General features: G+C 42.5%; 1 protein-coding gene across 1 annotated transcript in view; it reads left to right on the top strand.

The window, feature by feature from the left end:
- Positions 1-4,989: 4,989 nt before the first annotated feature.
- Positions 4,990-22,502, top strand: part of fgd1 (FYVE, RhoGEF and PH domain containing 1) — a 137,940-nt gene continuing 120,427 nt past the window's right edge. The window contains exon 1 of the mRNA XM_060932446.1: positions 4,990-6,242. Coding sequence (XP_060788429.1) covers positions 6,086-6,242 — 157 coding nt within the window. The 5' untranslated portion in view covers positions 4,990-6,085. The remainder of the gene's footprint in view (positions 6,243-22,502) is intronic.

Raw genomic sequence — 22,502 nt, 5'->3', positions numbered from 1 at the left:
GTACTCAAGTAAATGTACTTCGTTACTGTCCACCTCTGAAAACCACTGACAGGTGAAGAAATGAATAACACTGATTATGTCATTACAATAGCGCCTGTCGAGGGGTGGGATATATCAGGCAGCAAGAAAGAGAACAGTCAGTTCTTGAAGTTGATGTGCTGGAAGCAGGAAAAATGGGCAAACATAAGCAAACGACTTTGACAAGGGCCAAATTGTGATGGCTGGATGCCTGGGTCTGAGCATCTCCAAAATGGCACATCTTGTAGGGTGTTCCTGGTATGCCGTGGTTAGTACCAACCAAAAGTGGTCCAAGGATCCAAAGGACAAACGGTGAACTGGTGACAGGGTCATGGGTGTCGAAGGCTCATTGATTCTCATGGGGCACGAAGGCTAGCCCATATGGTCCAATCCAGAAGAACTGAAGAGCTCCTGTAGCACAAACTGCTGAAAAAGTAAACGCTGGCTAAAACAAAAAGATGTGCCATTTTGGAGATGTTCAGACCCAGTCATCTAGCCATCACAATTTGACCCTTGTTAAAGTCTCTCACTTATACTTGCCCATTTTTCCTGCTTCCAACAATACCTGACTGTTCTCTTTCTTGCTGCCTGATATATCCCACCCCTTAACAGGTGCCATTGTAATGACATAATCAATGTAATTCACTTCTTCACCTGTCAGTGGTCCTTATGGCTGATCGGTGTATTTATATTTAACAACTTTTCGCCAAAGGTGAAGTGAATATCGGTGAATAATAACCGAGATGAAGTCGCATTTTCTTTCATCATTTGTAATTCTTCCTCACTTACGGTGACGAAGCGATTGGCCGCCATTTTGCTGAGTCGCTCGAGGTGATTATCGAGAAATAGTGCGAATTTCTCGACCAATCAGCGCATGCGATTTTCTATAATCACTTGCGTATTTACGAAATAAATATATAAAATTCTCTACAATTCCTTCATATTCCTTTTGGAATTAAGGGCCGCCTTAGAATATAGTCGAACTGATTATACTGATTAACAGAATATCGTCAAACTGATCTAGTATTTCCTCTTCCAGGGTTACTGTAAACACAATATAAGATCGTTCAACCTATTTCGAGGCGTAATTCCCAAAATCATTTGCCAATGGAACATTTCAAGCTTGAAATGAGTACAAATGTTTATTTGTTTGAATCTCATAACAGGATATACCGTAATAACAGGGGTGTAGCTAGGATTTTTCGGTGTGTGTGTGTCACACACTGACTGGCAGCCTGAGTACATATCTTTGTGTAAGATTGAATTTACTAAATTGAAAGGTGAAATGTTGTTCAGAAGATGGTGAAAATGAGTACAATGCCTCTCAAAAATGCTCTTAAAACTATGGATGGCGTAGAAAGGAGGACGTCCTGTATCTTGTAACGTGAAACGTTTCCATAACACAACCGTGTGAGATAGCCGCAGCAGCCTTTTGCAGGTACTCGACAAGCTATGGAACACTGCCGAGAGCGGTACGTGCTTCATAACCTTCAAGATTATTTCATCTGGCAAATCAAAAAAGCCTACATCGACCAAAAAGAATGGTTGAGCTTACTGACCGTACTCATGTTTTGGGCCAATTCTATCAAACCAAACAACGGCGACCATAGCATAAGCAAACCAAGCTCGCTCACTCACCGGCAACTGCCGCTTGGGCCGGTGTTTCTTGGTCTGCCGAAAGCGATGATGCATCTTGTTTTGAGTCTGTTTTATCATAAAAAATTTGACTTAGTACTAGAATAGAACTATGAAAAATATCTAACAAATATGCTAGTTTTAGGTTGCTTAGAAACCGGCTCTTCCATTATTGCTGTTTCTTCCACGTTTTCTTGATGTTGTGTTCTAGAAACGGCACTAAAACTTAACTTCGAAGCCACAAAATGCAACTTTGATGGAAAAAAATATATATAATAAATTGCTTACCTCTCTTCATGTCGAAAGAAGGAGGAAAGTTTCGCTTGTTTTGACATGGTGAATTATTAACACGAGGAAATACTCATAATTCGCAACTAAAAAGACTGCAGCTACACTGGCAGCTTGACCATGCTTTCTAGTGCGATCGTGTTGCGCTTGCGCAGAACTGGGTTTTCGCGCCCACAACCACAGAAAGTCCATACAAGGTTATAGAAACGCTAATGAGGCTGAGGTGACAATCTAGTTTAAAAAAAAAAGTTAGAAAAATTACAGTGGGCACTTTTCTAATATTCTTATGCGGCTATTGAAAAAATGTATGGTCCGACAAAGGGGGGGGGGTCACGGGCACCCCAGGACCCCCCCAGCTAGGCCCCTGTAATAGATACACTACATTTGACGATATTGAAGATGGTTTCGCTTGCTGTGTAGTTCTCATCTCATCTCATTATCTGTAGCTGCTTTATCCTGTTCTACAGGGTCGCAGGCGAGCTGGAGCCTATCCCAGCTGACTACGGGCGAAAGGCGGGGTACACCCTGGACAAGTCGCCAGGTCATCACAGAGCTGACACATAGACACAGACAACCACACTCACATTCACACCTACGGTCAATTTAGAGTCACCGGTTAACCTAACCTGCATGTCTTTGGACTGTGGGGGAAACCGGAGCACCCGGAGGAAACCCACGCGGACACGGGGAGAACATGCAAACTCCGCACAGAAAGGCCCTCGCCGGCCACGGGGCTCGAACCCGGACCTTCTTGCTGTGAGGCGATAGCGCTAACCACTTGCTGTGTAGTTGTATAATCTAATCAGAGTACATCTGATTTTGGACCACATATAGTTTAATAACTACGCAAATAATCTCTGCTCTTTTTTTTTTTTACTTCTTTTTCCAGTTAGAGGTCCTAGAGCTTAACTCGGAGTTAGATCAGAAGAGGTCATGTCCTCGGTCAGCTTCTGTTGCCATCCTTCTCGCTTCCTTCTACTCAGGCCATGTAGATTTTATTTATTGCCAGTAAATACTCCACTCAGGGAATATAACCCATCACCCCGTCTATTAGGACACATCAGGCCATAAAATAAGTGCTGTGTTCAAAAATTTTTTCAACACAGAGAGAGAGAGAGAGAGAGAGAGAGATTCTTTCAAATCCTCTCAGAGTTTTTCTTCGCATCAAATTTCAAGCCTAAAACCCATAGACTGGGGGGAGGGAGAAAAAAAACCCAAATGAGAAACAGACTTTGGGAAAAGCAGAGGTTGAGGAGGAGGAGGAGGAGGAGGAGGAGGAGGGTTTAGCTCCTGGTTTCATATGTCAGAGGGGTGTGTCCCAAACTGCATTCTAGGGCACTAAGTAGTTACTGTGACAAAATAATATTAGCATAGTGGGCCTTTAACTACTTTATCATCTAGATTCATGTCATATCATATAGATGCAGTAGTGTGAGGAGTTGGATGTGTATTGACTCTTATTATGACTCACTGTTCACTGATTCGATTCATTTGATTTACCACCACTGATTGAATCAGCAGTGATATAGTCTGTAGAAAATTTTGCACTTTTAGAGTAACTCAGTTTTGCTTAGACAACCTTCAAACAAAAACATAGCCTCATCTCATCATCTCTAGCAGCTTTATCCTGTTCTACAGGGTCGCAGGCAAGCTGGAGCCTATCCCAGCTGACTACGGGCGAAAGGCGGGGTACACCCTGGACAAGTCGCCAGGTCATCACAGGGCTGACACATAGAAACAGACAACCATTCACACTCACATTCACACCTACGGTCAATTTAGAGTCACCAGTTAACCTAACCTGCATGTCTTTGGACTGTGGGGGAAACCAGAGCACCCGGAGGAAACCCACGCGGACAACATGCAGACTCCGCACGGAAAGGCCCTCGCCGGCCACGAGGCTCGAACCCGGACCTTCTTGCTGTGTGGCGACAGCGCTAACCACTACACCACCATGCCACCTAATTTGTGACTATAATTCACAAAATAATAAGGCATCTAACATGGAGAACTACACAATATGTCAACATAGTATGAATGAATGAATGAATGAATGAATGAATGAATAGTTGCAACTTATATGGGTGGCACGGTCGCCTCACAGAACAATAGTGATGCGTGCTCTGCACTGCATCACTAATAAGAAATGCATAGAAGAACAATAGTGATGCGCAAGAAGGTTCTGGGTTCGAACCCAGCGGTCGGCGAGGGCCTTTCTGTGTGGAGTTTGCATGTTCTCCCTGTGTCTGCGTGGGTTTCCTCTGGGTTCTCTGGTTTCCCCCACAGTTCAAAGACATGCACAGCCAAGGACAGCCTTGGGCTGGGGTGCCCTTGAGCGAGGCACCTAACTCCCAACTGCTCCCCGGGCGCTGTTAGCATGGCTGCCCACTGCTCTGGATATGTGTGTGTGTGCTCATTGTTCACGTATGTGTGTGTTCACTGCTTCAGATGGGTTAAATGCAGAGAGGAAATTTCCCAAGTGTGTGATGAATCAAGTTGTGCTTTCTTTCTTTTCTATTAGTACTTGTGAATCGATTCATTCAAAAGAATCATTCACTGAATCAGTAAGTGAGTCGCAAAGAGCAACAATGTTGTTTTGTTCTACGATTTAACACTTTTTTCACTTGTCCTGATTCGATTCTTTTCAATCAACCAGTTTATATGAATCAAACTATCCGAGTGTTTGTTTGATTCAACGACCAGCTGTCTAAAAAAACCCAACAACCTACAGTATTGTGTTGTTCCAGTTGACTCATGATTCATTTTTGTGGCTAAGATGATTGATTTGATTCATTAGCCTGATATCCTGGCCATAACCTATTAACTCTGATATATTGATTTTAACTGTGACATATCACAGCTAACAATCAGCATATCAATAAAACAAACAAACAAACAAACAAACAAACAAGAGCGTCACGAATTTTGATTCCTTATTCCTGCTGAACCGACTCAGTTAAACGATTCGATCAAAAGGAACCGATTCGGTTTTGAATCTCACATCACCTCGGAGTAAAGCGCACAGGAGGGAGAAAGGATCCAGGAGGAAGGAGCTGGGAACTCGGAGGGCACTTTGGAGTTGGGATCTGACTGTATACACACCGGAGGACACAACGAGTCGAGATAATAATAATCATAATAATCATAATAATAATAATAATAAAAACGCACCTGGATTTGACTCACGAGCTTCATGGTTTATTTCTAGCAGTGAAGATAAAGCGCATTTAGGAGACGCTCATCATGCGGATCGGAGAGGTTTGGAGGGTTTGGAGGTTTGGTTGAAGCAGCTGAGTGTGCACATTTCCCCGACTGGAGTGTGTGGAGACGTTAACGGCCCCACGAGCCGGAGCGCGCGCTCAACTTCTGCTTAAACGTCGGTGCGAATTAACGGGAAGCAACTTTTGACATGGCTATTGTTCTGTTTCTGGCACTTAGTCGTCGGCTGTAGGCTCGATTATTCCTCCAGGCCTGCTTTTTCAACAAAGACGTGGCAGCAAGATGGATTAAGAAACTTTTTGGGATTGTTTGCGGTAATTGTTCCACGTCTTTTCTTCTCTTCTTTGGTGGTTTTTGTGTGACACGATGGCAACCAGAAGGAGTCTTGCAGTCTTGGGTTATTGGAAGAGAACATCAAAGGTGGAGTGTAACGACTCTTATTGAACATAAAAGCGCACACGCGCGCGCGCTTTTTATTTGAAAACAAAATGCGCATTTTGTTTATTTCCCTAAAATAACTAATCAGTCACGTAATCCTAGGTTTTATGTTATATGGGCTGAACAGAGCAGAGAGAGAGAGGGACAGAAGGACAGAGGGACAGAACAGAACCGCTCTCTTTGATGGAGTTTGACGCCGTCCACAGGGCCTCGGATGGGATTTTGACTCTGCGGCTGGATGGCACACCGGCGGATTGCTACCGTTTGACTTGGACCCTGTTCAGCTTCCAGATCGCGACCGAGCAACCGGGACAATCCGGTCTGGACGCGAAGCTCGGAAGGGCACCTGGAGGCAGAAGCGCACCTCTTTGAGGACTGTGATTCTTTTTTTTTGTATGCTTGAGTGTGTGCGCATTATCTCACCTTGCCTATTAGAAGTGTCAAACCCGTGTTCCTGCCCTGCAAACGTGATTGCAGGCGCGCAGGCATGCACCTGAACCGGCCCAGGAGCGCGCTGATCGGCTTCAGCCCTCCACCGCCACCGCTGCCGCCTCCATCCGACCCGCACCAGACCTTCTCCAGCCAGTTCAAGACCATGCGCTTTTCCTACCACCTCAGCCCGCAGCCTGGATCCCGCAGAGCCGGTGAGTTTCCTCTGTCTGATGCTTGTGGATCATGCATTCTGCGTGAGATCTAATGCAACACCTTGGAGGCCACACACAATGTTTTCTTCACTATGACACCTGCAGGAAGACGCAGCTATTTGGATGCACATCTTTAAGTGTGTGTGTGTGTGTTTTAGATGCACTACAGATGAGATAAATCATTTCTGAACGTTCTCCATGAGCCGTATGAAACGCTCGTGCCAGGATGCAAGAACTGCGTCGTGCAGCACGCGCGCGTCTGGAGCGCACAGACAGACAGAGTGCACGCGCATTCAAATGTGCCCCGGTATACCGGTAGCCTGAGCATCTTGCGCGCGTGCCCGACTGAAGGTCATCCGATATAAAAGACAAATGACACGAAAAGTCATCAGCTGTGTACGAGGACGGTTTAGTGTCACGTGGGCGTGGGGGGAGGGAGGGCGTGTCTAAGCAAGCAGAAGAGCTATTTGAAGTGACGTTGATGCAATTTGTAAAATCGAATCAGAGAGAACACAGAAGATGCAGCATGCAGCGCGGATATAATGGCATTCACGTGGCTCCCTGCCCATGCACAAGGGAGGAAAAGGAGAAAAAAAAAAAGACATAAGATGTTGCACACAGCTGGTACACTGCAAAAAAAAAAGGCCTTTCAAAAATAAGAAATAAAAGATTAAAACAAAGCATAATTTGCTTGAAACAGGTGAAAAAAAATCTGCCAATGGAACTAGTCAAATTTGACTTGGGAAGATTTCTTAAAGGAAGATGAAAAATCTAACCTGTTTTTAGATGAAATCATTCCAAAATAAGATTGGGGAACTTATTATGCGAGATCTGATTAACTCAAAATAGTTCTTATAACGGGCGGCACGGTGGTGTAGTGGTTAGCGCTGTCGCCTCACAGCAGGAAGGTCCGGGTTCGAGCCCCGTGGCCGGCGAGGGCCTTTCTGTGCAGAGTTTGCATGTTCTCCCCGTGTCCGCGTGGGTTTCCTCCGGGTGCTCCGGTTTCCCCCACAGTCCAAAGACATGCAGGTTAGGTTAACTGGTGACTCTAAATTGACCGTAGGTGTGAATGTGAGTGTGAATGGTTGTCTGTGTCTATGTGTCAGCCCTGTGATGACCTGGCGACTTGTCCAGGGTGTACCCCGCCTTTCGCCCGTAGTCAGCTGGGATAGGCTCCAGCTTGCCTGCAACCCTGTAGAACAGGATAAAGCGGCTAGAGATGATGAGATGAGATGAGATGAGTTGATTGGAGTGTGGAAGAACTTTCAAGTTGTAATCCATGACTTCCTGATTCAGCTAATCCAGCTGATATTATTATTACTACTACTACTACTAATAATAATAGGTGGCATGGTGGTGTAGTGGTTAGCGCTGTCGCCTCACAGCAAGAAGGTCCGGGTTCGAGCCCCGTGGCCGGCGAGGGCCTTTCTGTGCGGAGTTTGCATGTTCTCCCCGTGTCCGCGTGGGTTTCCTCCGGGTGCTCCGGTTTCCCCCACAGTCCAAAGACATGCAGGTTAGGTTAACTGGTGACTCTAAATTGACCGTAGGTGTGAATGTGAGTGTGAATGGTTGTCTGTGTCTATGTGTCAGCCCTGTGATGACCTGGCGACTTGTCCAGGGTGTACCCCGCCTTTCGCCCGTAGTCAGCTGGGATAGGCTCCAGCTTGCCTGCAACCCTGTAGAACAGGATAAAGCGGCTAGAGATGATGAGATGAGATGAGATGAGTTGATTGGAGTGTGGAAGAACTTTCAAGTTGTAATCCATGACTTCCTGATTCAGCTAATCCAGCTGATATTATTATTACTACTACTACTAATAATAATAATAGGTGGCATGGTGGTGTAGTGGTTAGCGCTGTCGCCTCACAGCAAGAAGGTCCGGGTTCGAGCCCCGTGGCCGGCGAGGGCCTTTCTGTGCGGAGTTTGCATGTTCTCCCCGTGTCCGCATGGGTTTCCTCCGGGTGCTCCGGTTTCCTCCACAGTCCAAAGACATGCAGGTTAGGTTAACTGGTGACTCTAAATTGACCGTAGGTGTGAATGTGAGTGTGAATGGTTGTCTGTGTCTATGTGTCAGCCCTGTGATGACCTGGCGACTTGTCCAGGGTGTACCCCGCCTTTCGCCCGTAGTCAGCTGGGATAGGCTCCAGCTTGCCTGCGACCCTGTAGAACAGGATAAAGCGGCTACAGATAATGAGATGAGATGAGTTCTTATAACAAGATCGTACTTCTTACATTTAGCCATTCAAGTCATTTTTATTTATTTCATTTTAAGGGTATTTCACTTAAATTCATGACAAAGTCTTAGCAGTAAAAACTGAATTTAAGACAAATATACTAATATTAGGACTGTTAAATTCTACAACTAAGCATTGCTAGCTTAAAAGATTCTCCTTTTGTGACCTGTAATTAGTAGAATACTCTAGATATGAGACCAGAGACTATCTTGAATCAAGTTGACGACACGTGTAGCATTGGAACAAGTTTATTTTTTTTACCATTTCAACATTCAAACATTAAAACATGTCTTAAGATTCCACTTCCCCAGGACCTCAGGCACCAAAAAAAAAAAAAAAAAAAAAAGTCTACGCATTTTGAATTACAGTGCTTACACAACGCCAAAGCAATAGTGCAGTGTACGAGGGGTTTGCAAGATCAGGCACAAAACAAACAAACAAACAAACAAACAAACAAACAAACAAAAACCACTGAACTTAACTCACAGCATTCCAAAAAGACCTCACTAAAACGCCCTCCACTCACTCATAGCCTTTTTGAAGGCACTTGTCTGGTCTAGAGTGTGTACAGCATCTAGAAGGATCTCAATCGTAAAGTTCATTTATTCCCAAAACAAGCATACTTTGTTTTTTTTCTTGAAACAAGATGAACCGCATTTGACAAATGTCCAAAATGTACTTACTTGTTTTAAAAAAACTTGTTTTATTTTCAAAGGTGCTCCAAATAAGACTTTTTCAAGACATTTTGTCTATACAAGATTTTCAGGATGGACTGTCTAAAAACTAGCCTTTCTAGCTAAATGAGGTTTTGCTTGTTGGGCAATTATGTCTTATAATAAGGGTGGCTAGATGTTTTGACTTGAAAATAGACAAATAAACTTCCTAAGATTTTTATTTTTTGCAGTGTACTGCACTGCCTTCGGTCTGTTTGCTCGAGCACTGTGTTGTAAAATCCAATTAAGCTCTGGGAAACTGATAAGTGTGTGTGCTGAGGATGATAAGGAGAGATGGAGGCATTTCTTGCATGCAGTGCTTTTTTAAAATAATAATAATTTGGCTGTAGAGATGTCGCCTCACAGCAAGAAGGTTCCGGGTTCGAACCCAGCACCAGGTGAGGGCCTTTCTGTGTGGAGTTTGCATGTTGTTGTGCTCCGGTTTCCCCCACAATCCAAAGACATGCAGTCAGGTTGACGTGGGGCGGCCTTGGGCTGAGGTGCCCTTGAGCAAGATGCCGAACCCTTGACTGCTCCCCAGGTGCTCTAGTGTGGCTGCCCACTGCTCTAAGTGTGTGTTCACTGCTTCAGATGGGTTAAATGCAGAGGATGAATTTCACTGTGTGCATGTGACAAATAAAGGTTTCTTCTTCTATTGATTTGCGGTTATACATGTCATTGCGTGCATGCGCACGCACATGAGCAGATGTAAAACAAGGCATTATGTTTTCATCCTAAGGCGGCGCACTTAATTATATATGAATCAGAATGTTGTGATTTTGTGCCCTGTAATTAGTTAATCCCAGCATGCTGAACTTGAATCTACAGTATGATGCTTGATAGGATTGGAATGGAGGCATCGTATCAAAAACAGCACTACTCATAGAGAATATGAACTTCTTACATGACAACTCCTTCACTTTTCAGTCTGCGTCACTAGAGCAAGCTGTTATAATGCTGTATGATTGTTTAGAAGGCAGCGATCGTTATGCTTTGTGTCAAACTTTATCTCGAGAACAGGAATTAATTAATAAAACAAAAACAAAAAAGACACAATTACGTTGATAATACCCTAAATGGACACATGGCCATCACAGCCAGAGGTGGACCAAGTACCCAACTTCATTACTTAAGTCAGAGTCCAGATCCTGCTGGTCAAATGTGACTCCGATACAAGTGAAAGTTCTCCAGTCAAATTTTGACTCAAGTTAAAGTACTGAAGTACTTGCTTTTAAAAACACTTAAGTATTAAAAGTACATTTTCTGTCAACGCATTGTTGTATTATTGCCACGACACTTACAAAACCTAATGTCGTTACCAAAGGCAGAAATGCGAATTCACAAAATGAACGCATGCTGTGCCATCATGGTGGTTTAACGTTAAGCTACGTAGCTAGTCAGTGAAACTCCACCTGACATGCTAGCAAACTCTTTTCAAACTTGAAATCATATTGGGTAGCTAACGCTACGAGAAAAGAAAGATTTCTACATTCTGTTTATTTGGCAAGATTATGCTCAAACATATTTCTGAAAGGACTTCGGATAAGTTAACGTTATTCATGTTAGTGTAACTCCGTTTTTACATGCTAACTAACAGTGTCCAAGTTGTGTGTAAACATTAGCCGTGGACAAGGCTACCGTACGTCAACTTGGTGGGCAAATCCATAGAAAGTCATTTGACTAACCAGACTGCATAGCTATTGCAACGTTATCGCTAGCTCTAAAAGCACAGACAACTTCGTTGCAAGCTTTCTCTTGGAATAAAACGTTTACACACCTCAATATGCTTCTGCAGGTCGGACGGCGAGTTTTTGTAGGCCGTGATGTGGTTCGTTTTCAGCAAACAAAGCAAACATTTCAAATGAAACAAATCTTTAATCCTTTCAGAAAACTGAAACATGGGTTCATGGGCCATGAGCGCGTTCATTCCCAAGAAGAACCGCCTCCTTCCATTCGGCCATCAACTAAATAAAGCTGTTCAAATAAAGCTGTGGAGAAATCACTGAACTTGATTTTTTCCAGTCTATGGATGTGACGTGACCCTAGTGATTACTGATCGGCTGTCTCAGTGTCACCTGGGAAAAAAACAATCACGTTTTAGAAAAGAAAAAGAAAAGAAAAAACATCCACTTTCAAAGCTGCTTCATAATAACGAGTAACGAGGACCTTGATAGAAATGTAGTGGAGTGAAAAGTACGATACTTGTCTTTCAAACATAGTGAAGTTAAAGTCATAAGTTTTCAACAAAAAATAAAGTACAGATATTCAAAAAGTGTACTCAAGTAAATGTACTTCGTTACTGTCCACCACTGATAACATGTATGTATATTGAATGATAACATCCACAAAAATTCAATAGCGCTGTTGTATAACCAGAAGCCCAGAAGTATAACCTATGTATGTGAAACAGCACTGATATCCCTAATGATAAGTACAAACAACCTTTAAGATTGTTCCGTTAAACGCTAACAGTATGTCAGCTCGAGCAGCGTGTTTTCATCATCCGTGCTCTTTTAAACAGAGGCTTTGGGAAATTTGCTTTGCTTCTGAGACTCCCAATATAGCACAGCCTTCCCATGACCTTCCCACCCGCCACACACAGACTCCTCAGCTCAATTTGAAGTGCATACTTTTCTTTTTTTTGTCCCCAGTGAGCTAGCTAGTGGGGGTGGTGGACTGGGGATGAAACCAGAAGCAGATTTCGAAATCATGATCTCTGCCAGTAGAGGATAACCATAACTACACTGCAAAAAAAAGAAGATATCTTGTGAAGAAAAAGTATTTTTATCTTTCGTATGGGTGAATTTATCAAATTAACAGTTATTCCACAAAATCGAGCCGTACATGAGACGATAGCTATAAGCCATGTACAACCAGATTGAGTGGAATAACTGTTTTGTTCTATCCATGTTCACTGGATTTTGACAGAGCATTTTTATTTTTATTTTCTGCAAATTCGATAAATAAAAACTTTATGTCGCGGTGATGTCCGTCTGTCCGTCCGTCCGTCCGTCCCGGGAAGGGTGCTCACCTTCTGAAATCAACTCTTCTGACAATTTTTGGAGGAATTTCATGAAACTTGGCAGGATTCTTTGTTATATGTCGGTAATACGCATATTGTTATTTCGTTCAATTTGGACGCATTTTACCAGTTACAGTATGGCATAGTTGCCAGCGGGGGATATTGTGCTCTCAGAGCACTCTTCTCATCTCATCTCATTATCTGTAGCCGCTTTATCCTGTTCTACAGGGTCGCAGGCAAGCTGGAGCCTATCCCAGCTGACTACGGGCGAAAGGCGGGGTACACCCTGGACAAGTCGCCAGGTCATCACAGGGCTGACACATAGACACAGACAACCATTCACACTCACATTCACACCTACGCTCAATTTAGAGTCACCAGTTAACCTAACCTGCATGTCTTTGGACTGTGGGGGAAACCGGAGCACCCGGAGGAAACCCACGCGGACACGGGGAGAACATGCAAACTCCACACAGAAAGGCCCTCGTCGGCCACGGGGCTCGAACCCGGACCTTCTTGCTGTGAGGCGACAGCGCTAACCACTACACCACCATGCCACCTAATAATAATAATAATAATAATAATAATAATCAGAGATGCACCGATTGACCGGCTGCCGATCGGAATCGGCCGATTTTCACGTGATCGGCCATGACCGGCGACCGGCCGGTCAAAATTAAAATATGCCGATTTTCTGCCGATCAAAACTTGTGTATCACATAGAGATGAAAGTGGAGATACTCGTAATTCGCAACTAAAAAGGCTGCAGCTACACTGGCAGCTTGAACATGCTTTCTAGTGCGATTGTGTTGCGCTTGCGCAGAACAGTGTCAGTCCTGAGCGCCTAACGAGCACCGGCGCGCGCCGTTAACAAAAAAAAAAATTCACGATAGTTAATTTTTTTTTTTTGTGCCAGATATTGGATGTGAAAAGAAGAAAACATTTGTGGTTGTGTGAATTTCCCATTACAGGAATTAATACGTTAGCCTATTACCAAACATCTAGTTAGATTTGTACAAAGAGAGAAAGAAAAAAATGTCTTTTTGTTTGTTTTACGACCTTGGTTGCACTTGATTCCATTGGAAATTACTCTACAAATACACATTTGACAAAGATGATAGAATGGCTGTGGTATAAGTATGACTGGAAATTATTTTTGTATTTTGATACTGAATGAAGAAATGGGTTGTTCTATAAGGCATAAGTTTTCAGATGTAAATAGGCTTATGAAAGTGTGTTCCGTAGCAGTTGGCAAATAATATATGAGGGGGAAGTTGTTTTTGTGCCAGATATTGGATGGGAAAAGAAAAAATGTTTGTGTGAATTTCCTATTACAGGAATTAATATGTTAATACCAAACATGAAGAAAGATTTTACAAAGAACAATGTCTTTTTGTTTGTTTTCAACCTTTGAGGTGTTGAAAATTTATTACTGAAAATCTGGCAGAATGTTCTATTAAAGAAAAGATAAAAAGAAAATAGTCTTTGTGTGTGCTGTGAAGTGGTTTGAAAAAATGAAATCGGAATCGGCCAAAATCGGTATCGGCAGGTCACACTCCATGGAAAATCGGAAATCGGAATCGGCCCAAAAAATTGCAATCGGTGCATCTCTAATAATAATTCTTGAAAAAAACCCATAAGTTTTTACCATCAGATACTTTCGTTCCATATTTTGTTGCTCTTTTTTTTGTACTTTTGTGGTTTTGTTTTCGAGTAGAGTTTTTATTTTGTCCTCGGTTGGTTCAGGAACACGCTCCGCCATTTTGTTTTTCTGTACTCATGGTATATGAGCTGATAGCTGAGTAGTAGAGGAGCCAATCAATCAGAGCACGCGACTGCTCATATCCAGTGAATGCGGATAGAATAAGATTATTTAGCTTACTTTTAGACACTAACTCGTTCCAAGCTTTAAATTTTCTTATTCTTTTGGCAAATAATTTGACTTCTTTCGAGAATTAAATGCTTAAACTTAGCAAAATTATCTGCCAACAGAATAAGAAAATTTAAAGCTTGAAATGAGTAAAAGTGTTTAAAAGGAAGATAATAATCTTATATTTGAGTTCTAGTGATCTAATCAGAAATATTCGATAAATTCGCCTATATTTGCCGTGTATAATAATAATAATAATAATAATAATAATAATAATAATAATTGCAGTTGGACAGATATCATAATGAATCCGTATCAGATTGGAAGTGATTAGTGTAACGATCATCAGGGCTTAATTAAACGAACGCTTCAGTTGAAGTTTTTGGACCACCATCACTGTAACTTGACAGAAATAGTTGACGCGCCGTCATCGTCCTGCATGTCTGGGTGAAGGAATGTTTCCAGAATGTGTTGGAGTGTGAGGGACTTTTCGTGCGTCTGTAATGTTTTGCGAGGATAAACCCCGTACATCTGTTTTGGAGAGGAGTGTATTGGTGTTCCACAGAAACTCCGCTCATCATTGTCACATGGTGTCCGGAAGTTCCTCTGCCAACTGTAAAACAAGCTTATCTCCTCCCCGATGGAGATCATGAAAATCTCGCCAAGAAAAGGAAAAGCACAACACAATTCAGTTCAGCTGCATTCACACAGCAGCTTGCTGGGACTTTTAACGTGCAGCTGTTATGACAGCGCGAGAACCAGGTCGTTTCTCGGACGGACAGGAAGTGCGTCTGGCAGCTCTTCCGTGCTGTGCAAGGAGAATAACACTTGTGTGAATGAGTCAGACCCTCTGGAGATCTCCAGAGTGCTGTAATGCCCAGAGGTTGAGCTGCGTGTCCATATATAGGGTGGGAATCAGAGTGTGTGTCTCTGGCTTGACTAGCGAGCTTGAAAACTAAACCTTAAGTCACACTCTGATTGTCTTTATTGTAAATATTTTTAAATAGAGTTTGGCAGATGGAGAACAGTAACTGTAGGCTTTATTATTATTATTATTTTATCCCACTCTGGTTTCTGTAGAGTCCAAATCATAAATTTATTAGCAAGCCCACCGGGGACGTGGAGGCTCCAGGCGATGCCCAGTCCTATGCTTTGATTGCCCAGGAATATAATTGATTAAGATGAAAGTTGTAGCGAATGTAATGTGATAACATATAGCGAGCTTGTTAGCTAGTCAGGATCAGCTGTTACAGTGCCTTGCAAAAGTATTCATCCCCCTTGGCGTTTGTCCTGTTTTGTTGCATTCAGGGCTTTGAACCAGAATTTTTTTCCTATTGGTTCGTTCCGAACAGAAACGGAATTTTAACGTTTCCGGTTTTGGGTTCCACCATTAAATAGACGTTCCCGAACCGGTTAGAACAAAAAAATTTCGTTCCCGTAACGGTTAATTATGTTCCCTGTCAGCTGTTTAACAAATGGCTATAAAATTATGTCTCTGTCTCATCCAGCTTAAGCCAAATGTAGGCTAATTCTATTACAACCTTCATTAAATAAGACAAGAAATCATTCAAAACAATTATTATTTCAAATGTTGGCGATTTGGATTCTCAGTATGTCTTCCCATCTACACAAACAGAAAAAGCGCCAAAAATGAAAGATAATTCGTTTAGTGTGTTACCAAAAGCTAGTCAGGCCCTATGCATTGATAGGCTAACAGAGGTTAACGTCATTTAATGTTCGCGAGCCTCTCATTAACGTGGACAAATATATTGATATCGTGTTCGAAATTGACGTTTTTGAATAACGATAGACTGCAATATTTACCTCTTATTTAAGATGTGGAGACGTGATAGTAGTCCACCCTCCCGCTCTCTCCATTCAGTCAGCGAACGTCACACAGGAAGTGAACCCCAGCGGGTCATAGAAACTTGCGCAGGAGAAGAATGACTTTTTTTATTTGTAGGCTACGGAAACTTTGAGGAACGAAATAAAAACCGGTATTAACCGGTTACCATTATTTTTAATAAGCGTTTCTGTTCCGGAACATAAAAAATAATAAAGTTTCTGGTTTCGTTTCTGTTTCATGTGAAATACAAAAAGTTCCCTGTTTTCGTTTTCGTTCCTTGAACCGGTTCAAAGCCCTGGTTGCATTACAAGCTGGAATTAAAATGGATTTTTGGAGGGTTAGCACCATATCATATGATTTACACAATATGCTTATCACTATAAACGTGCAAATTGTTTTATTTTTATTTATTTTTTTATTTTGAAACAAATCGTTGTCACACTTTGTGACACTTTTATACTGGTGCGATTTGTTGTAAAATGTGACCCCATTGCTGATTGGCTAGAACCATAACGAGAACCATTGGAATGGCACGATAGAGCGATACAATTTAGATCAACATCATCATCATCGCGCCGTTCCATTAACTCTCGGCTTCAATTAATATGAATATTTGACGCTGTATACTTGTATCCCCTGTACCGAAAACAGCTGGCGCAAGATCAGAAGAGCGAATCCGACAGTGTTCACTGATTATTTTGGAAGGCGATAATTTTTAGAACGAAAATCCGTAGACGGTACTCACCTGTCAAAATCGGGGCATGAATCAGTAAAGTTGGCAAGGATGTAGTCCATCTCTTACTCCGTCAAGCTTGCTGAGTCCAGGCTTTCCCAGAGACATTTTCTCTCAGAGCATCTATTCAAGTTCTACCTATCAGAATATAATGGCAGATTAGCTGAAGTGTTCTTAAAAAGATGCTTACTGCTGCTTTAATTCCTGCAGTCATATAGGAAACCCTGCTGATCTGGGATAAGGAGCTTGATCTTTGCCTTTAATTTGGCAGACGTACCCTTTAAGAAGTTTTTTACGCACCATAGTCATATAAAAACCATCTGGCCTAAAGATTAGATTACACAGCCGAGTCCTTTGTGCACAAAAGGAAGTTTATAAGTCAGTGGTGAGCCTTTGAGGGTCCGCAAACGTTGCTTTAATGTCAAAAATAAATGTCCATTGTCCTGTTTTTGTTATTATTATACTCATAATAAAGCTGAAAGGAACTGTGATCAAAGAGGCTTATGGCTTCAAGTGTTCACAGAAACTCGTGTGTGGAAATTGAGTGTGTCGTATAAGTGTGAGCGCATTTGGACAAGTTTGTAAATGGCTTTAGGTGAGAAAACAACAGTTTTCCATGCTCAGGACTTTCATATGAGGCGAAAACACTGTTAACACTGTTTCTTAAAAAAAAAAATGAGAGAGAAAAGGCCATATTTCATTACACTCCCATGTCAGCTGTTGATTTAGCAAATCGGCATCGCGTTCATATATAGTTCATGCTTCATTACCGTGAAGTAATATGCTTTTTTCATCACACGGCAAATAAACCAACTGGCAGAGAAGTTCTACATGGACTGATGAGACTTAACTGGATTGTTTCTGTTGAAAATTGTCAAACGTTATGCTTATTACCGTCTCCCAGATAAGAAGGAGCTGTGAGCTGGTAATAAGCACGGCTTGGCAAGCTTCTTTTTTTTTCCAAGGTATTTTTTTGGGCTTTTTTCACCTTTATTATTGGATAGGACAGTGTAGAGACAGGAAATGAGCGGGAGAGAGAGACGGGGAGGGATCGGGAAATGACCTCAGGCCAGAATCGAACCCGGGTCCCCGGATTTATGGTATGGTGCCCCATCCACCCGAGCCACGACGCCCCCTTGGCAAGCTTTTAAAGAGAAACGATACAGTTAAGTCTCTACAGCATGTTCCATTAAAATAATGTTGTATACATAAGGGGTCTAACGCAGTCCCACTGACTGTACCTGGATCTATTTCATCCAGACAACGTTTCGGTGTCTTCAGCTGTCCAGTTTCAGTGATCCTGTGCCCACTGTAGCATCACATTCCTGTTCTTGGCTCACAGGAGTAAAATACGGGGTAGTTTTCTGTTCTTGTAGCCCATCTGCTTCCAGGTTTGACATGTTGTGCGCCTTGAGATGCTTTTCTGCTCAGCGTAGTTATCAAGAGTGGTGTTTCCACCAACAGAACTCCTGTTGACTCCTAGATTATTATTTTTTTTGTATCTGTAAATATCTACAAATTGTTGTGCGTGAAAATCCCAGGAGATCAGCCGTTTCTAAATACTCAACCCACCAAAGTCACTGATATATATTACATTAAATTACAGGTATTTAACAGACACTCTTATCCAGAGCGACATACAACATACCCAGAGCAGCCTGGGGAGCAATTGGGGGTTAGGTGCCTTGCTCAAGGGCATTTCAGCCATTCCTGCTGGTCCAGGGAATTGAACCAGCGACCTTTTGGTCCCAAAGCTGCTTCTCTAACCATTAGGCTTTGCCAATATACTGTATACTCTTTTAATTTTTTTGTTAAGCAACATATTGTATCGCAGTTTATTCTATCTACATTCACTGGATATGAGCAATCGCACGCTCTGATTGGCTACTCTACTACTAGGATGTCAACTCATATACGGTACCGTGAGTAGAGAAAAACAAAATGGCTGCTTTGTTATCAAGTGTTTAAAATAAACAGAAATAGCTAAAGGAATATTCCCTGTGTCAGAAATCGCTCCCTACTCATGATATAGGACACTATATAGTGAGGACGCCATTTTGTAGTGCTGTCCGAAACCTTAGTGAGGATTATTTACACCCTATATAGTGCACTCAAAGTATCCCAGAATGCATCATGAAAAGTAGCGTACAACCGATGGCCACTAGCAAAAGCAGTATATCCCATCATGCATTGCGGTCGCGCTGAAAGAAATCAAATTAAAAGTCTCAAATTTGATTTAATAAAAGGCAGCGGCAAAGAAGAAAGAAAGTATTCAGCCTTGATTTAAAAGAACTGAAAGTTGCAGGTACTTTGTATTGATTAATGTGGGAAATACGCTCAGTATAATATGGATTTATCACAAAAATATGGTACATGCATGTATTTATTATTTTGGAAACCCACCAGCTGCATGATCTGGTACGGTTTAATTGTGTGACAGTAATGATGTAAATGTCAGTGCGACGGACAAGTGTCCGAAAGCGTTTTTTCATTTTACCAATGAGCTCACTGTATAGTCCTCTATATAGTAATTCCCTATGTAGGGAGTAGTGAACGAGTGAGCGATTTTGGACACAGGGATAGTTTCCCTCCTGAATATCTCCTGTTCCACACTCCAGCCCAGTCAGTAGCAGTAATGCACCTTTAAGTTGGTTTGCCAACCACCAAAAAAAAAAAAACCCTCAAGAAGATGAAGAAAATGGTGGAGCGTGTTGCTGAACCAACCGAGAATGAAATAAAAACTCTACTTGAAAACAAAACTCCAAAAAATCCAAAAAAAGCAGCAACAAAAGATGGAATTAAAGTATTTGATGGTAAGAACGTCTCATCTCATCTCAGTATCTCTAGCTGCTTTATCCTGTTCTACAGGGTCGCAGGCAAGCTGGAGCCTATCCCAGCTGACTACGGGCGAAAGGCGGGGTACACCCTGAACAAGTCGCCAGGTCATCATAGGGCTGACACATAGACACAGACAACCATTCACACTCACATTCACACCTACGCTCAATTTAGAGTCACCAGTTAACCTAACCTGCATGTCTTTGGACTGTGGGGGAAACCGGAGCACCCGGAGGAAACCCACGCGGACACGGGGAGAACATGCAAACTCCGCACAGAAAGGCCCTCGCCGGCCACGGGGCTTGAACCCGGACCTTCTTGCTGTGAGGCGACAGCGCTAACCACTACACCACCGTGTAAAATAAAATAAAATAAAAATGCTCTGTTTGTCACAATCCAGTGAATGTGGATAGAATAAAACAGTTATTCCATTCAATCGCGTCGTACATGGCTTATAGCCGACTTGGTGCTACGTGCCTCGTCGGCTATCAGCTCACGTATGACTTGATTTCATGGAAAAACTGCTATATGTTCCATTTTCCCATGGGATATCATGCTAGGGATCTACTGAGTCAACATTCTAAGTCAACATGGCCACTCACATCCATCTCAGAGACTGAATACAACAACACCAGACACCAGAGCACCGTGCTACACTTACAGTGTTTTCATTCATATGAACCGTTACAGCGTAATCAGAAGAGAAAGGTGTGATGTACAAGGGTCTGGGAAAGAGAATGGTTCCTCTGTCCTTTCCTCGCAATGAGAAATCAGCTAATTACATCCTTGGAGACCTCCAGCTCCAGACAGTATGTGGCCCAGCTGGGATTCAGAGCTGAACCGCAGCTGCAGGGCACTTTTCCTCGTTCCCGAGCAGCTGCTGCTTTAAGCAGAGGGGGATGGTGCGTTCAGAGTTAATGCCTATCAGATAGAACTGACAGCAGCTTCACTCACACTCACACCAGCTGCGGGTATAAATAGCAGTCGAACCTGGCCGAGCTGGGGCACGGTGAACAGCATGGAGGAATAAAGAGCCTGGCAGTGATGGCGCGACGAAGACAGCAGAATCTCCCAGAAAAGGAAAATGGAATTATGATTCTATTAAGAGTTCAATCGATTCACATCACTGTATTTATGCATTGTGAAGGTGAAGGTGAAGTGAAGATCAGTGAATAATAACTAGCGGAAATACACGGTTGATTATTTTTCAAAAAAAGTATTTAAAAAATCATTTATTTCAAACTTCAAAAGCAGCATACAGATGTAATAAAGGCACGGCGCAGACTTGTGTCACTGATCTACGCCGAGTCACATAAAATACTTTGTTTTGAAATCGATAAAATAAATCACAACTCCACCTTACCTTTGAATAGTTTTAGACCAAACTTTGTAGCATCTTTAGTGCTTTCAGGAACAGCGTTTTCTTCCATCATTTGTAATTCTTCCTCACTTACGGTGACAAATACCCCTTTTTCCACCAAATCAGTTCCAGGGCTGGTTCACAACTCGTTCAACTTGCGAGCCAGCTGAGAACCAGTTTGCTTTTCCATAGCTCGTGGTGCTAAGGGAAGCCACGTCATTACGTCGCTGTATACGTCAGTTACGTCGCTACGTTTGCATAAACCTTGGCGCGAATATCGAAGCAAAAACAACACGGAAGAAGCAGCAGCAGCAACAACAGCAATAATAATAATGGATGACTTCGCGTTTGTACAGCTGCTGCTTCTCGTCGCTTAAAAATGGCGATCTTTCGCGGTCTTGTTATTGTTGTCGGTCTTACCAACTCCGCCCCCCCGCTGACGTAAGCGGTTCTTTCCTCTGGCCCAGCAAAGAGTTGGTGCTAGCCTGGAACCGGTTTTTCTGGCCCCAGAGCCAGTTCTTTGTCAGTGGAAACAGAAAACCCGGTTCCAAACTAAGCACTGGCCCCGAACCAGCCCTGGAACCGCTTTGGTGGAAAAGGGGCAAAAGTGACCGGCCGCCATTTTGATGAGTCACTTGAGGTGATTATCGAGAGATAGTCCGAATTTCTCGACCAATCAGCACGTGCGATTTTCTGTAATCACCTGCGTATTTACTATCCACATTCACAGGATCTGAGCAATCGCGCGCTCTGATCGGCTACTCTGCTACTAGGATATCAGCTCATATACCGTGAGTAGAGAAAAACAAAACCGCAGAGTGTTTTGCGGAATCAATTGAGGATGAAATAAAAACTCTGCCCGAAAACAAAAGACAAAAAAAGCGACAAAATATGGAATGAAAGTATTTGATGGTAAGAACACGTCTTTTTTTATTTTTCAAGAATTATTATGCTTTCACATTTTTCACAAATTGCTCCTGTCGTTTCACCGGGTTGTTTACATTCCAAGCGGAAATGATTTTGTCGGATGTTTTTATTGATCAAATTTGCTAAAAATAAAAATGCTCCGTTTCTCAAAATCCAGTGAATGTGGGCAGAATAAAACAGTTATTCCATTCAATCTTGTTGTACATGGCTTATAGCTAACTCGGTGCTATGCGCCTCGTCGGCTATCAGCTCATGTACGACTCGATTTCGTGGAATAACTGTTATATACAGTATAAAATACATTGAATGCTTTGGAATTGTATCTGCATAAATAAAAATGTAAATTAAACCGCAATACACTATCAGATCTTCCTGCTTCAAAGCGGAGGTGCGATGTCAGGACGTTGATTTTTGCTTTTTGAAATGATTTCTACATGCGGTTAATTCTAATTTAAAAAAAAAAAAAAGAAAAGTTGACAACATCAGTAAAAAGGACCTTGAGAAGCTTGAGAAGTATCAAGGATTGAAAGAAGAGCTAGCAAAGATGTGGAAGATGAAGACAACAGTGATCCCCGTGGTGATAGGAGCCCTCGGTGCAGTGACCCCTAAACTGGGAGTATGGCTCCAACAGATCCCAGGAAAAACATCCAAGATCTCTGGCCAGAAAAGCGCAGTCCTAGGAGCAGCTAAGGCACTGCGCAGGACCCTCAAACTCCC

Source organism: Neoarius graeffei, chromosome 10, assembly GCF_027579695.1.
Source record: "Neoarius graeffei isolate fNeoGra1 chromosome 10, fNeoGra1.pri, whole genome shotgun sequence".
NCBI lineage: Eukaryota > Metazoa > Chordata > Actinopteri > Siluriformes > Ariidae > Neoarius > Neoarius graeffei.
Note: the sequence above shows the minus strand (reverse complement) of the source record. Positions and strands in the feature narration are given on the sequence as shown.